The 16566-nt window shown below is 42.6% G+C and overlaps 1 protein-coding gene across 2 annotated transcripts in view; it reads left to right on the forward strand.

Annotated features, from left to right (window-relative positions):
• Positions 1-16566, forward strand: part of LOC112226981 (intermediate conductance calcium-activated potassium channel protein 4-like) — a 46495-nt gene that overhangs the window by 26690 nt on the left and 3239 nt on the right. The window contains exons 6-8 of one of the 2 annotated variants that reach the window (XM_042309388.1): positions 119-240; positions 9211-9280; positions 10227-10482. In XM_042309388.1, coding sequence (XP_042165322.1) covers positions 119-240; positions 9211-9280; positions 10227-10304 — 270 coding nt within the window. In that variant the 3' untranslated portion in view covers positions 10305-10482. Of the gene's footprint in view, positions 1-118; positions 241-9210; positions 9281-10226; positions 10483-10542; positions 10710-16566 lie in introns of those variants that run through there. The other variant, XM_024391741.2, reaches the window with a different exon arrangement.

Consider the following 16566-nt stretch of genomic DNA (forward strand, 5'->3'; position numbering starts at 1 on the left):
ACTCTTATCTCCAGCTGTGACAGTCATTCTGTACAAAGGAGTGTGTATCACACATGTACACGTTAGGGCTGCACGTTTGATTGACTGGGTCTAGATGTTGGTGCTCTGTCTGTCCCAGATCCGCCATGCTGCTGCCAACGTGCTGAGGGAGTGTTGGCTGCTGCACCGCACCAACCTGACCAAGCGCAACAGTGGAGAGCACCGCAGACACCAGAGGTGCCTACTGGAGGCCATCAGAGTGTAAGTCCTCATCACAGATTAACCTTTGTATTTCAGATGGGAGTAGGCCATCAGTTTGTCCACTGCTATATGCATCTTCAGGTTTCTTGACACATCTCATCTCAACTAGATTTGTTCTGCAGAAACACTGGAGAACAGAAGAATAGCAATACATTTAGAGACCATTGAGAACACTAAGCCGTCTAAAGTGTGTGTGTTGTGATGCTTTTATGGGTCATTAACTCTTTGTCAACACTAAACGGAGTCTATTTTGTTTGGATGCTACTGTCCAGCAAAACAAGCTTGGCATTCCACCCCTTCGGTAAAAGATTAGGCCACTATGTAAAATCAACTTTAGACATCAATCAAGTGGATACACTCACTGACAATAGTACAGTTTGATTTTAGAATAGAGTAAAGCATACAACATAGTCATCTGACAAACAGTGAAACGTTTATTTGACACAGAATTCAGAAGAAGGAACTTCCATCATGTGAAGTCAAATCACAACTAAGAAACACTGGAAAAGCTAACAAAAAACTGCTTGTGTTTTGACGAAAAAACAAATCTGAATGACAGCTCCTTCTCCATAATAGCACTTGGGAACTTTGACGTCCTCTGCCTGCTTCCTCATGTCTACTTTCATTGTTGTTCATCCATGTTGTTTGACAATGTATTATAGCCTTCCTGCTAATAACAAGTGGAGTGAGGTGTGGGGTTGCCTGACCTCTTTCACAGGAGATCAAGGAAGCTTAGACGTGTGAATGTGTGAGTCATTATCAGGCAGCAGGACTTCATAATAGTGTGCGTGTGTGTGTGCATGTGTGTGGGAGAGAAAGAGTATGCCTGTTAGGGTGGAGGGGTTACATTTCCTGTTGTACAGTTAGCAGACCCACTATAAATACATGGTGGAAAGAAAGCATGAGCAGACACTTCCAGCACCTTGGAATGGAGACAGAGCCAAATCAGTTAAGTTACTATTTAGAGACTAATTTTGTTTGTACTTTTTCAGGTTTTTATGCATCGGTTCTTTGGCTCTGGCATCCCCACTAGGACATTTTAGTGCACATGAGTGCTTGATGGAAGTTCCCTGCAATATTGGTTTCCGTTTTTCTTATTCTGGGGCAGTTCTGGTTTCATCCAACTTAGAATCTAAATGTAGTTTTTTTCCCAACCCTAAACGTTGAAAACATTGGAGCAACAGACATTTCTCCAATCTACCCATTCTGAGCACAAAGCAGGGCTCCTGGATGTTGAGTTATTGACAGTATCTAAGAGCCAAACACGATAAACTTAAAAGGGTCAACCTGCAGATGCTACATCCAGTCTCCCCAGGGGAAGTTAACTACTGACTTTCAGTGTGCATATAGGGAAGGGCACTCAACTTGTACTGCACTGACTAAGATGGCTGATGATTGGCTAAAATAAATGGATCGTAAGATGCCTATCAAATCTAAAAATCTCAAATAGAAAACCGAAGAAAATTATCAATAATGACAAATGGTTTGATGAAGAATGCAAAAATCTAAGAAAGAAATTGAGAAACCTGTCCAACCAAAAACATAGAGACCCGGAAAACCTGAGTCTACGCCTTCACTACGGTGAATCACTAAAACAATACAGAAATACACTACGGAAAAAGAAGGAACAGCATGTCAGAAATCAGCTCAATGCAATTGAAGAATCCATAGACTCTAACCACTTCTGGGAAAATTGGAAAACACTAAACAAACAACAACACGAAGAATTATCTATCCAAAATGGAGATGTATGGGTAAACCACTTCTCCAATCTTTTTGGCTCTATAACAAAGAATAAAGAGCAAAAACATATACATGATCAAATACAGATCTTAGAATCAACTATTAAAGACTACCAGAACCCACTGGATTCTCCAATTACATTGAAGAAGGACAAAATAAAAACCCTCCAACCCAAAAAGGCCTGTGGTGTTGATGGTATCCTCAATGAAATGATCAAATATACAGACAACAAATTCCAACTGGCTATACTAAAACTCTTTAACATCATACTTAGCTCTGGCATCTTCCCCAATATTTGGAACCAAGGACTGATCACCCCAATCCACAAAAGTGGAGACAAATTTGACCCCAATAACTACCGTGGAATATGTGTCAACAGTAACCTTGGGAAAATCCTCTGCATTATTATTAACAGCAAACTCGTACATTTCCTCAATGAAAACAATGTACTGAGCAAATGTCAAATTGGCTTTTTACCAAATTACCGTACAACAGACCATGTATTCACCCTGCACACCCTAATTGACAACCAAACAAACCAAAACAAAGGCAAAGTCTTCTCATGCTTTGTTGATTTCAAAAAAGCCTTCGACTCAATCTGGCATGAGGGTCTGCTATACAAACTGATGGAAAGTGGTGTTGGGGGTAAAACATACGACATTATAAAATCCATGTACACAAACAACAAGTGTGCGGTTAAAATTGGCAAAAAACACACACATTTCTTCACACAGGGTCGTGGGGTTAGACAGGGATGCAGCTTAAGCCCCACCCTCTTCAACATATATATCGAATTGGCGCGGGCACTAGAAAAGTCTGCAGCACCCGGCCTCCACCTGCTAGAATCCGAAGTCAAATGTCTGCTGTTTGCTGATGATCTGGTGCTTCTGTCACCAACCAAGGAGGGCCTACAGCAGCACCTAGATCTTATGCACAGATTCTGTCAGACCTGGGCCCTGACAGTAAATCTCAGTAAGACCAAAATAATGGTGTTCCAAAAAAGGTCCAGTCACCAGGACCACAAATACAAATTCCATCTAGACACTGTTGCCCTAGAGCACACAAAAAACTATACATACCTTGGCCTAAACATCAGCGCCACAGGTAACTTCCACAAAGCTGTGAACAATCTGAGAGACAAGGCAAGAAGGGCATTCTATGCCATCAAAAGAAACATAAATTTCAATATACCAATTAGGATTTGGCTAAAAATACTTGAATCAGTCATAGAGCCCATTGCCCTTTATGGTTGTGAGGTCTGGGGTCCGCTCACCAACCAAGACTTCACAAAATGGGACAAACACCAAATTGAGACTCTACACGCAGAATTCTGCAAAAATATCCTCCGTGTACAACGTAGAACACCAAATAATGCATGCAGAGCAGAATTAGGCCGATACCCACTAATTATCAAAATCCAGAAAAGAGCGGTTAAATTCTACAACCACCTAAAAGGAAGCGATTCACAAACCTTCCATAACAAAGCCATCACCTACAGAGAGATGAACCTGGAGAAGAGTCCCTAAGCAAGCTGGTCCTGGGGCTCTGTTCACAAACACAAACACACACTACAGAGCCCCAGGACAGCAGCACAATTAGACCCAACCAAATCATGAGAAAACAAAAAGATAATTACTTAACACATTGGAAAGAATTAACAAAAAAACAGAGCAAACTAGAATGCTATTTGGCCCTAAACAGAGAGTACACAGCGGCAGAATACCTGACCACTGTGACTGACCCAAAATTAAGGAAAGCTTTGACTATGTACAGACTCAGTGAGCATAGCCTTGCTATTGAGAAAGGCCGCCGTAGGCAGACATGGCTCTCAAGAGAATACAGGCTATGTGCTCACTGCCCACAAAATGAGGTGGAAACTGAGCTGCACTTCCTTCAGAAGTTTACAAACACTTAGGTTGGAGTCATTAAAACTAGTTTTTCAAACACTCCACACATTTCTTGTTAACAAACTATAGTTTTGGCAAGTCGGTTAGGACATCTACTTTGTGCATGACACAAGTAATTTTTCCAACAATTGTTTTCAGACAGATTATTTCACTTACAGTATAATTCACTGTATCACAATTTCAGTGGGTCAGAAGTTTACATACACTAAGTTGACTGTGCCTTTAAACAGCTTGGAAAATTCTAGAAAATTATGTCATGGCTTTAGAAGCTTCTGATAATTGTCATCATTTGAGTCAATTGGAGGTGTACCTGTGGATGTATTTCAAGGCCTGCCTTCAAACTCAGTGCCTCTTTGCTTGACATCGTGGGAAAATCAAAAGAAATCAGACCCTAGAAAAACATATATAGACCTCCACAAGTGTGCTTCATCCTTGGGAGCAATTTCCAAACGTCTGAAGGTACCACGTTCATCTGTACAAACAATAGTACGAAAGTATAAACACCATGGGACCATGCAGTAAAACGAGTCCGATATCAACATAGCCTGAAAGGCCGCTCAGCAAAGAAGTAGCCACTGCTCCAAACCGCCATAAAAAAGTCAGACTACGGTTTGCAACTGCACATGGGGACAAAGATCGGACTATTTGGAGAAATGTCCTCTGGTCTGATGAAACAAAAATAGAACTGTTTGGCCATAATGACCATCTTTATGTTTGGAGGAAAAAGGGGGAGGCTTGCAAGCCGAAGAACACCATCCCAACCGCGAAGCACAGGGGTGGCAGCATCATGTTGTGAGGGTGCTTTGCTGCAGGAGGGACTGGTGCACTTCACAAAATAGATGGCATCACAAGGAAGGAAAATTATGTGGATATATTGAAGCAACATCTCAAGACATCAGTCAGGGAGTTAAAGCTTGGTCGCAAATGGGTCTTCCAACTGGACAATGACCCCAAGCATACTTCCAAAGTTGTGGCAAAATCGCTTAAGGACAACAAAGTCAAGGTATTGGAGTGGCCATCACAAAGCCCTGACCTCAATCCTATAGAACATTTTTGGGCAGAACTGAAAAAGCGTGTGCGAGCACGGAGGCCTACAAACCTGACTCAGTTACACCAGCTCTGTCAGGAGGAATAGGCCAAAATTCACCCAATTTATTGTGGGAAGCTTGTGGAAGGCTACCCAAAATGTTTGACCCAAGTTAAACAATTTAAAGGCAATGCTACCAAATACTAATTGAGTGTATGTAAACTTCTGACCCACTGGGAATGTGATGAAAGAAATAAAAGCTGAAATAAATCATTATTTCTAGTATTATTCTGACATTTCACATTCTTAAAATAAAGTGGTGATCCTAACTGACCTAAGACAGGGAATTTTTACTAGGATTAAATGTCAGGAATTGTGAAAAACTGTGTTTAAATGTATTTGGCTAAGGTGTACAGTCGTGGCCAAAAGTTTTGAGAATGACACAAATATTCATTTTCACAAAGTCTGCTGCCTCAGTTTGTTTGATGGCAATTTGCATATACTCCAGAATGTTATGAAGAGTGATCAGATGAATTGCAATTAATTGCAAAGTCCCTCTTTGCCATGCAAATGAACTGAATCCCCCAAAAAACATTTCCACTGCATTTCAGCCCTGCCAGAAAAGGACCAGCTGACATCATGTCAGTGATTCTCTCGTTAACACAGGTGTGAGTGTTGACGAGGAAAAGGCTGGAGATCACTCTGTCATTCTGATTGAGTTCGAATAACAGACTGCAAGCTTCAAAAGGAGGGTGGTGCTTGGAATCATTGTTCTTCCTCTGTCAATCATGGTTACCTGCAATGAAACGCGTGCCATCATCATTGCTTTGCACAAAAAGGGCTTCACAGGCAAGGTTATTGCTGCCAGTAAGATTGCACCAAAATCAACCATTTATCGGATCATCAAGAACTTCAAGGAGAGCGGTTCAATTGTTGTGAAGAAGGCTTCAGGGCACCCAAGAAAGCCCAGCAAGCACCAGGACCATGTCCTAAAGTAGATTCAGCTGTGGGATCAGGGCACCACCAGTACAGAGCTTGCTCAGGAATGGCAGCAGGCAGGTGTGAGTGCATCTGCACGCAGAATGAGGCAAAGACATTTGGAGGTTTTCCTGGTGTCAAGAAGGGCAGCAAAAAAACAGCCACTCTCTCCAGGAAAAACATCAGGGACAGACTGATATTCTGCAAAAGGTACAGGGATTGGACTGCTGAGGACTGGGGTAAAGTCATGTTCTCTGATGAATCTCCTTTCTGATTGGTTGGGGCATCCGGAAAAAAGCTTGTCCGGAGAAGACAAGGTGAGCTCTACCATTAGTCCTGTGTCATGCCAACAGTAAAGCATCCTGAGACCATTCATGTGTGGGGTTGCTTCTCAGCCAAGGGAGTGGGCTCTCTCACAATTTTGCCTAAGAACACAGCCATGAATAAAGAATGGTACCAACACATCCTCCGAGAGCAACTTCTCCCAACCATCCAGGAACAGTTTGGTGATGAACAATGCCTTTTCCAGCATGATGGAGCACCTTGCCATAAGGCAAAAGTGATAACTAAGTGGATCGGGGAACAAAACATCGATATTTTGGGTCCATGGCCAGGAAACTTCCCAGATCTTTATCACATGGAGAACTTGTGGTCAATCCTCAAGAGGCGTGTGGACAAACAACAACCCACAAATTCTGACAAACTCCAAGCATTGATTATGCAAGAATGGGCTGCCATCAGTCAGGATGTGGCCCCGAAGTTAATTGACAGCATTCCAGGGCGGATTGCAGGTCTTGAAAAAGAAGGGTCAACACTGCAAATATTGACTCTTTGCATCAACTTCATGTACTTGTCAATAAAAGCCTTTGACACTTATGAAATGCTTGTAATTATACTTCAGTATTCCATAGTAACATCTGACAAAAATATCTAAAGACACTGAAGCAGCAAACTTCGTGAAAATTAATATTTGGGTCATTCTTCAAACTTTTGGTCACGACTGTATGTAAACGTCCGACTTCAGTCAGAGTGGGTAATTAACAATAAACTGTCCTTAAATACATCTAAAACCAAAAGCATTGTATTTGGTTAAAAGCATTCTCTTAGACCTAAACCTCAACTGGAGTTGTGCAAGATGTGACCAGGATGTGACCATTGAACAAGTTGAAGAAGCTGAACTCCAGGGAGTAACATATGTTATCAAGGTCAAGTTATATTGACAAAGTTGTTATAAAAATATGTTCTGTGTTTGTGACACATATCAACTGTACTAGTTGTTCAGGCTCTGATCTTGTCCCATCTTAATTACTGTCTGGTGTTATGGTCAGGTTCAGCAAAGAAAGACCTAGCAAAGCTGCAGCTGGCTCAAAACAAAGCAGTGTGCCTTGCCCTTAACTGCACAAACAGAACTAACATCAACAACATGCATGATGGTCTCATGGTTGAGGAGAAATTGACTACTCTCCTCTAGTCTTTTGAAGAAACATTTGTGTGTTGCAATATGCCTAACCACTTGTATAATCTATTTACATACACTTGAAAAAGACACATTCCCCACCAGACATGCCACTATGGGTTTTCTTCACGGTACCCAAACCAAAAACAGATTTTATCCGTTGCTTAGTTATGTATAGCGCCATGTCATAGTGGAATGCTCTGCCACCAGAGGTTACTCAGGCAAAAAGCAAGTTTAGCTTTAAAAAACTGATAATAAACATACAATACTGTATCACAGCGCCTCTCCTCTTTCTAAAGATCTGATTTAACTGTACTGTATATAATAATATGAATATACACTGAGTGTACAAACATTAAGAACACCTGCTCTTTCCATGGCATAGACTGACCAGGTGAATCCAGGTGAAAGCTATGATCCCTTATTGATGTCAATTGTTAAATTCACTTCAATCAGTAGGGTGAAGGGGAGGTGACTTGACACAATTGAGACATGGATTGTGTATGTGTGCCATTCAGAGGGTGAATGGGCAAGATAAAATATTTAAGTGCCTTTAAACGGGGTATGTTAGTAGGTGCCAGGCACATCAGTTTGTGTCAAGAACTGCAGCGCTGCTGGGGTTTTAACGCTCAACAGTTTCCCTTGTGTATCAAGAATGGTCCACCACACAAAGGACTTCCAGCCAACTTGACACAAGTGTGGGAAGTATTGGAGTCAACATGGGCCAGAATCCCTGTGGAATTATTTCGATACCTTGTAGAGTCCATGCCTTGATGAATTGAGGCTGTCCTGAGGGCAACTGTTCTGTACTTTGTCATGTATTTGTATGTTTTATGAGGACCTCAGGAAGAGTAGCTGCTGCATGTGCAGTAGCTAATGGGGATCTTAATGAACTAAACTAAACACACGTACATACACTTTTACTCAATGTCATATGATATTCTCACGACATAAAATGCTGAATTTGGTCAGGAATATTGTTCAATCAAAGAAAGGCTATTTGTTAGACTGTATGTTATATCGCTTCATTTCCTGTTACAAAAGGAATAAACTACTAGCAAACATTGTGAAAACCAACAACATACTGTGTGACATCCAACCCCACGATGGGGCTGGTTGTCACAAGTGGACAGAGTGTGTTTGATGGCTTAAAACTCCATGTTAGAATAAGATATGAGGATAAAAAGGGTCCCCATTTCAACCGAAGACCTTGGTCCTTCTCCTAATATTAAAACATTATCTTGTAAGATATACTAGTGCTGAGAAATACACACAAGAGTAACCAACCCTGGTCTCCTCTACCCATTGATTCTTGAAGAGTATGACTTATAAATGCCTCATCAGTTTAGTTCAACTGTTGTGCCTCATCAGAACCCAAAATATAAGCTAGTTATGCTCCAATGTTTTTAAACAAAGTAAATGTAAACAAACATAGTTAAAACTATAATTTTGATAGCATGGATGGTCAGTTCTTGCATCCTTAGCCCTGTCTATGAATGTGAGTCGTTTCATTTCTACAGCTCCTTCCCTCAACTTTTTACCTAAACAGGGGGAGGGAGAACCCTATGTTCTTGTTTCTATAGCTGATTGCCTTTTTAAGCCTGAAGCAACTGTTTATTATGTACCTCAGCTTTTCTCAAAGCCAAAGGATTGTGTAATTGTTAGTATAAGGGGTGTTGTGTATGTTCAGTGAAGGGGACCCTCTATAGCGCACACAGTACCCAAACAAATCTATACTGTAATGGGTAGAAGTGGCAGTAATGACAGTTTCTCACTTCAGGCCCAGGCATTTATTTAAGGTCACTATCACACCGTTATCATACTAAGATGTTGCTATGTCCTTTGTCTGTTTTGGACAGATTCCGGCACCTGCGCCTCAAACAAAGGAAGCTGAGAGATTACGCCAGTGAGATGGTCGACCTGCCCAAGGTAAACCAACCACACCATACAGTAGGCTAGAACAACTCACGGCAGAGCTGTGTCGACATATTTGACACACACACACACACACACACACCACACCATACAGTAGGCTAGAACAACTCACGGCAGAGCTGTGTCGACATATTTGACACACACACACACACACACACACCACACGCAGGATAACCCAGTTCCAGGTAATAACCACAGTCTCACACAGACCATTATCCAGTATATTAAAGTTGCTGTGTAATTTATTACTAGGTGTTGAGACACATAAAATGTCTGTAAAAGACACATAAAACTCTATAAAACAGGCATTAGTTCTAGCAGAAGGTTCAAGTCACTCTGTGATGTAATCCTAGAGTCAGAGCTTCTTACCTAATGGGCAGTATACCTGGCAAAGAATGCACAACTATAGAAAATGGCTATAGTTAATGGGTGGTGAGCACTTTTATTAATTAAATTGATCAATATATTTGTGCAAGTCCAGCTCATATGTATATCGAACACAGGAACCAGTGTTTATGAGGAAGAAACGGTCACAGGAGACAATTTTTAGGAGGGAGATATGTACATGTGTCATATGTGGTTCCCCTCAGTGTTTTAACTACCCTAGGGAGTTGTTTCCCCCAAGAGAGTTGCCACTGTCACTCTCAGCTCATCTGGGGTTAAGTCTGGGTTTATCTGATTTCCATGTTTGGATTTTGTTTGGCATGCTTGTGTTGTTATGACAAATAACGATAAAAAACACAAAACAACTAGCATTGGGTGAATGCTCTGTTTGGTTGATTAATGGTGAACAGATGCAAATGATGTTTGTTTGTTTGGTTGATTGATGGTTGATCGATGGTGAACAGATGCAGTAGATCATATTTGTTTGTTTGTTTGGTTGATTGATGGTGAACAGATACAGATGATCATGTTTGGTTGGTTGATTGAATGTGAACAGATGCAGATGATCATGTTTGGTTGTTTGTTTGGTTGGTTGATTGATGGTGAACAGATGCAGATGATCATGTTTGGTTGATTGATGGGGAACAGATGCAGATGATCATGTTTGGTTGGTTGGTTGTTTGGTTGATTGATGGTGAACAGATGCAGATGATCATGTTTGGTTGTTTGTTTGTTTGGTTGGTTGATTGATGGTGAACAGATGCAGATGATCATGTTTGGTTGGTTGGTTGTTTGGTTGATTGATGGTGAACAGATGCAGATGATCATGTTTGGTTGTTTGTTTGTTTGGTTGGTTGATTGATGGTGAACAGATGCAGATGATCATGTGCGACTTGAGTGCGAACTGGAACAACTCTTACCGGGAGCTGGAGCAGCGCATCATCTCCATGGAGCAGAAGTTAGATGAGCTAAGCCACTGCTTCCAACAGACTTCTGAGCTGCTGGCACAGGCCCTGTGCTACCGCAACCCTGAAATCAGGTACAGCTAACACAACCCCAACCCTGAGATCAGGTACAGCTAACACAACCCCAAGATCAGGTACAGCTAACACAACCCCAACCCTGAGATCAGGTACAGCTAACACAACCCCAAGATCAGGTACAGCTAACACAACCCCAACCCTGAGATCAGGTACAGCTAACACAACCCCAACCCTGAGATCAGGTACAGCTAACACAACCCCAACCCTGAGATCAGGTATAGCTAACACAACCCCAACCCTGAGATCGGGTATAGCTAACACAACCCCAACCCTGAGATCGGGTATAGCTAACACAACCCCAACCCGGAAATCAGGTATAGCTAACACAACCCCAACCCTGAAATCAGGTATAGCTAACACAACCCCAACCCTGAAATCAGGTACAGCTAACACAACCCCAACCCTGAAATCAGGTACAGCTAACACAACCCCAACCCTGAGATCAGGTACAGCTAACACAACCCCAACCCTGAAATCAGGTATAGCTAACACAACCCCAACCCTGAAATCAGGTATAGCTAACACAACCCCAACCCTGAGATCAGGTATAGCTAACACAACCCCAATCCTGAAATCAGGTACAGCTAACACAACCCCCAACCCTGAAATCAGGTATAGCTAACACAACCACATCACATACTGTATATCAGGTACAGTTAACCCAACCACAATCCAACCAAGTGCTAACAGTCACTATCTGGACAATATGTGTGAAATGCTTGATAATGTATGTGATATCAACAGACAGGTATATTTTCTGGGTAACCTAAAAAATTACGGGCATTCATCAAGCTGTCCACTCAAGACAAAGCCTCAAACTATAACAAGTGCCTGCAACCTGGTTCAGCTTATCAATCAACCTACCACTGTATTTACAAACAGCACAGGAATGGAATCATCCAAATGTATTGATCACATATTTACTGATGCTGCAGAAATCTACACATTCATCAGATATAGTGATCAAAATATAGAAGTTATATCTAGGAAAACCAAAGGCTGGGCCTAATATAGTGTATAAATAGTGTATAGTGTAATGATTCATATGTTGAAGATGTAAATAATATTTGCTGGTCTGGGGGTTTGTAATGAGGAGCAACTGGACATTGCACTTTATGAAATTGCTTATTCCAGTTACTAATAAGCATGCACCCGTTGGGAAAACGAATGTAAATAACAGTTAAATCCCTGGTTGAGAGGGATGAGGCAAAAGGAATGGCAAATAAGTCTAGCTGCACAGCTGATTGGCAAACTTACTATAAATTGAGTATTGTTGTCATGTGTTGCTACCATGCTTTGTTGTCATGCGATTCTGCCATGATGTGTTGTCTTCGGTTTCTCTTTATGTAGTGTCTCTCGTCGTGATGTGTGTTTTGTCCTATATTTTTAAACCCAGCCTCCGTCCCCGCATGAGGCCTTTTGGTAGGCTAACATTGTAAATAAGAATCTGTTCTTAACTGACTTGCATAATTAAATAAAGGTTAAACAAAATAAAAAATGTTACTTAACTAAACAAAAATAAGAACATGTTTTACTATGAAACAAAGATAAATGATATAAAGGATGACAGTAGAAAGCTTTGGAGCACCTTAATGAAATTTTGGGCAAAAAGCCAAACTCAGCTCATTGAATCAGATGGCTTATTCATCACAAAACCAACTGATATTGCCAACTATTTTAATGATTTTTTCATTGGCAAGATTAGAAAATGTAGGCATGTAACCAACAACAAACTCTGCCCTTACACATCCATGAATAACTGACTGAATTATGAAGGACAAACGTTGTCATTTTGAATTCTGTAAAGTGAGCGTGGAAGAGGTGAAAAATGGTCTATCATCAATGACAAACCACCTGGGTCTGACAAGTTGGATGGAAAATTACTAAGGATGATGGTGGACTATAGTGCCACTCCTATTTGCCATCTCTTCAATGTAAGCCTACAGGAAAGTGTGCGCCCTCAGGCCTGGAAGGAAGCAAAAGTCATTCCGGTACCCAAGAAGAGCAAAGCACCCTTTACTGGTTCAAACAGGCAACCAATCAACCTGCTACCAACCCTTAGTAAACTTTTGGAAAAAATAGTGGCAGCTGACTAGGCCCCTTACTTTTTTCAATCCTTTACTAATGACATGCCACTGGCACTGAGCAAAGCCTGTGGTGTCTATTTATGCGGATGACTCAACATCGTACACGTCAGCTACCACTGCAAGTGAAATCACTGCAACACAACAAAGACCTGCTATCAGTTTTCGAATGGATGACAAGTAATTAGCTAGTCCTAAATATTTCTCAAAACTTTAACTAACCATTCACTAAACCCTAAACCTCAACTTAATATTGTAATGAATAATGTGGAAATTGAGCAAGTTGAGACTAAACTGCGTTGTGTAATTCTGGATTAGAAACTGTCACAGTCAAAACATATTGATGCAACGGTAGCAAAAATGTGGAGAGGTCTGTGCGTAATAAAGTGCTACTCTGCTTTCTTGACATCACTATCAACAAAACAAGTCCTACAGGCCCTAGTTGTTGCAGCTGGACTACTGCCCAGTCATATGGTAAAGTGCCACAAAGAGGGACATCGACAAATGACAGTTGCCCCAGAACAGAGCAGCACGGCTGGTCCTTTAATGTACACAGCGAGCTAACATCAATAACATGCATGTCGATCTCTCATGGCTCAAAGTAGAGGATAGATTGACTGCATCACTAGTACTACTTGTCTTTGTGAGAGGTATGATGATGAAATGATGAAAGCACCAAGCTGTCTGTTCAAGTGACTAGCACACAGCTCAGACACCCATGCATACCCCACAAGACATACCGCCAGGGGTCTCTTCAGTCTCCAAGTCCAGAACAGACACCGATAAAGGCACAGTACTAGACAGAGCCATGATTACATGGAACTCTATTGCACATCAATTAACTCATGCAAGCAGTAAAAATCTGATTTGAAAAACAGATAAAACTACACCTTATGGAACAATGTGGACTGTAAAGAGACGCACACATACGCACACACATTGTAATGTTGTTGTATTGTGGTATTATCCATTTTGTATTGTAGATACTGAATGTAGTGGTAGAGTAGTGGTGTAATAATGTGTTGTATGATGTACTGTTTTATTTTTTGCGATGTAATCGCCTTCATCTTGTTTGGACCCCGAGAAGTGTAGCTACATCGATGGCTCTGAACGAACTTTATTTAACTCTCTGCAAACTGGAAACGATTTATCCGGAGGCTGCATTCATTGTAGCTGGGGATTTTAACAAGGCTAATCTGAAAACAAGACTCCCTAAATTTTATCAGCATATCGATTGCGCAACCAGGGGTGGAAAGACCCTGGATCATTGTTACTCTAACTTCCGCGACGCATATAAGGCCCTGCCCCGCCCCCTTTGGAAAAGCTGACCACGACTCCATTTTGTTGATCCCTGCCTACAGACAGAAACTAAAACAAGAAGCTCCCACGCTGAGGTCTGTCCAACGCTGGTCCGACCAAGCTGACTCCACACTCCAAGACTGCTTCCATCACGTGGACTGGGAGATGTTTCGTATTGCGTCAGACAACAACATTGACGAATACGCTGATACGGTGTGCGAGTTCATTAGAACGTGCGTTGAAGATGTTGTTCCCATAGCAACGATTAAAACATTCCCTAACCAGAAACCGTGGATTGATGGCAGCATTCGTGTGAAACTGAAGGCACGAACCACTGCTTTTAATCAGGGCAAGGTGTCTGGTAACATGGCTGAATACAAACAGTGCAGCTATTCCCTCCGCAAGGCTATCAAACAAGCTAAGCGCCAGTACAGAGACAAAGTAGAATCTCAATTCAACGGCTCAGACACAAGAGGTATGTGGCAGGGTCTACAGTCAATCACGGACTACAGGAAGAAACCCAGCCCAGTCACGGACCAGGATGTCTTGCTCCCAGGCAGACTAAATAACTTTTTGCCCGCTTTGAGGACAATACAGTGCCACTGACACGGCCTGCAACGGAAACATGCGGTCTCTCCTTCACTGCAGCCGAAGTGAGTAAGACATTTAAACGTGTTAACCCTCGCAAGGCTGCAGGCCCAGACGGCATCCCCAGCCGCGCCCTCAGAGCATGCGCAGACCAGCTGGCCGGTGTGTTTACGGACATATTCAATCAATCCCTATACCAGTCTGCTGTTCCCACATGCTTCAAGAGGGCCACCATTGTTCCTGTTCCCAAGAAAGCTAAGGTAACTGAGCTAAACGACTACCGCCCGTAGCACTCACATCCGTCATCATGAAGTGCTTTGAGAGACTAGTCAAGGACCATATCACCTCCACCCTACCTGACACCCTTGACCCACTCCAATTTGCTTACCGCCCAAATAGGTCCACAGACGATGCAATCTCAACCACACTGCACACTGCCCTAACCCATCTGGACAAGAGGAATACCTATGTGAGAATGCTGTTCATCGACTACAGCTCGGCATTCAACACCATAGTACCCTCCAAGCTCGTCATCAAGCTCGAGACCCTGGGTCTCGACCCCGCCCTGTGCAACTGGGTACTGGACTTCCTGACGGGCCGCCCCCAGGTGGTGAGGGTAGGCAACAACATCTCCTCCCCGCTGATCCTCAACACTGGGGCCCCACAAGGGTGCGTCTGAGCCCTCTCCTGTACTCCCTGTTCACCCACGACTGCGTGGCCATGCACGCCTCCAACTCAATCATCAAGTTTGCGGACGACACAACAGTGGTAGGTTTGATTACCAACAACGACGAGACGGCCTACAGGGAGGAGGTGAGGGCCCTCGGAGTGTGGTGTCAGGAAAATAACCTCACACTCAACGTCAACAAAACTAAGGAGATGATTGTGGACTTCAGGAAACAGCAGAGGGAACACCCCCATCCACATCGATGGAACAGTAGTGGAGAGGGTAGCAAGTTTTAAGTTCCTCGGCATACACATCACAGACAAACTGAATTGGTCCACTCACACAGACAGCATCGTGAGGAAGGCGCAGCAGCGCCTCTTCAACCTCAGGAGGCTGAAGAAATTCGGCTTGTCACCAAAAGCACTCACAAACTTCTACAGATGCACAATCGAGAGCATCCTGGCGGGCTGTATCACCGCCTGGTATGGCAACTGCACCGCCCTCAACCGTAAGGCTCTCCAGAGGGTAGTGAGGTCTGCACAACGCATCACCGGGGGCAAACTACCTGCCCTCCAGGACACCTACACCACCCGATGCTACAGGAAGGCCATAAAGATCATCAAGGACATCAACCACCCGAGCCACTGCCTGTTCACCCCGCTGCCATCCAGAAGGCGAGGTCAGTACAGGTGCATCAAAGCTGGGACCGAGAGACTGAAAAAGAGCTTCTATCTCAAGGCCATCAGACTGTTAAACAGCCACCACTAACATTGAGTGGCTACTGCCAACACACTGTCAATGACACTGACTCTACTCCAGCCACTTTAATCATGGGAATCGATGGGAAATGATGTAAATATATCACTAGCCACTTTAAACAATGCTACCTTATATAATGTTACTTACCCTACATTGTTCATCTCATATGCATACGTTGATACTGTACTCTATATCATCGACTGCATCCTTATGTAATACATGTATCACTAGCCACTTTAACTATGCCACTTGGTTTACATACTTATCTCATATGTATATACTGTACTCGATATCATCTACTGTATCTTGCCTATGCTGCTCTGTACCATCACTCATTCATATATCCTTATGTACATATTCTTTATCCCCTTACACTGTGTATGACAGTAGTTTTTCTTGGAATTGTTAGTTAGATTACTTGCTCGTTATTACTGCATTGTCAGAACTAGAAGCACA

Source organism: Oncorhynchus tshawytscha, linkage group LG03 (genome assembly GCF_018296145.1).
Source record: "Oncorhynchus tshawytscha isolate Ot180627B linkage group LG03, Otsh_v2.0, whole genome shotgun sequence".
NCBI classification, from domain to species: domain Eukaryota; kingdom Metazoa; phylum Chordata; class Actinopteri; order Salmoniformes; family Salmonidae; genus Oncorhynchus; species Oncorhynchus tshawytscha.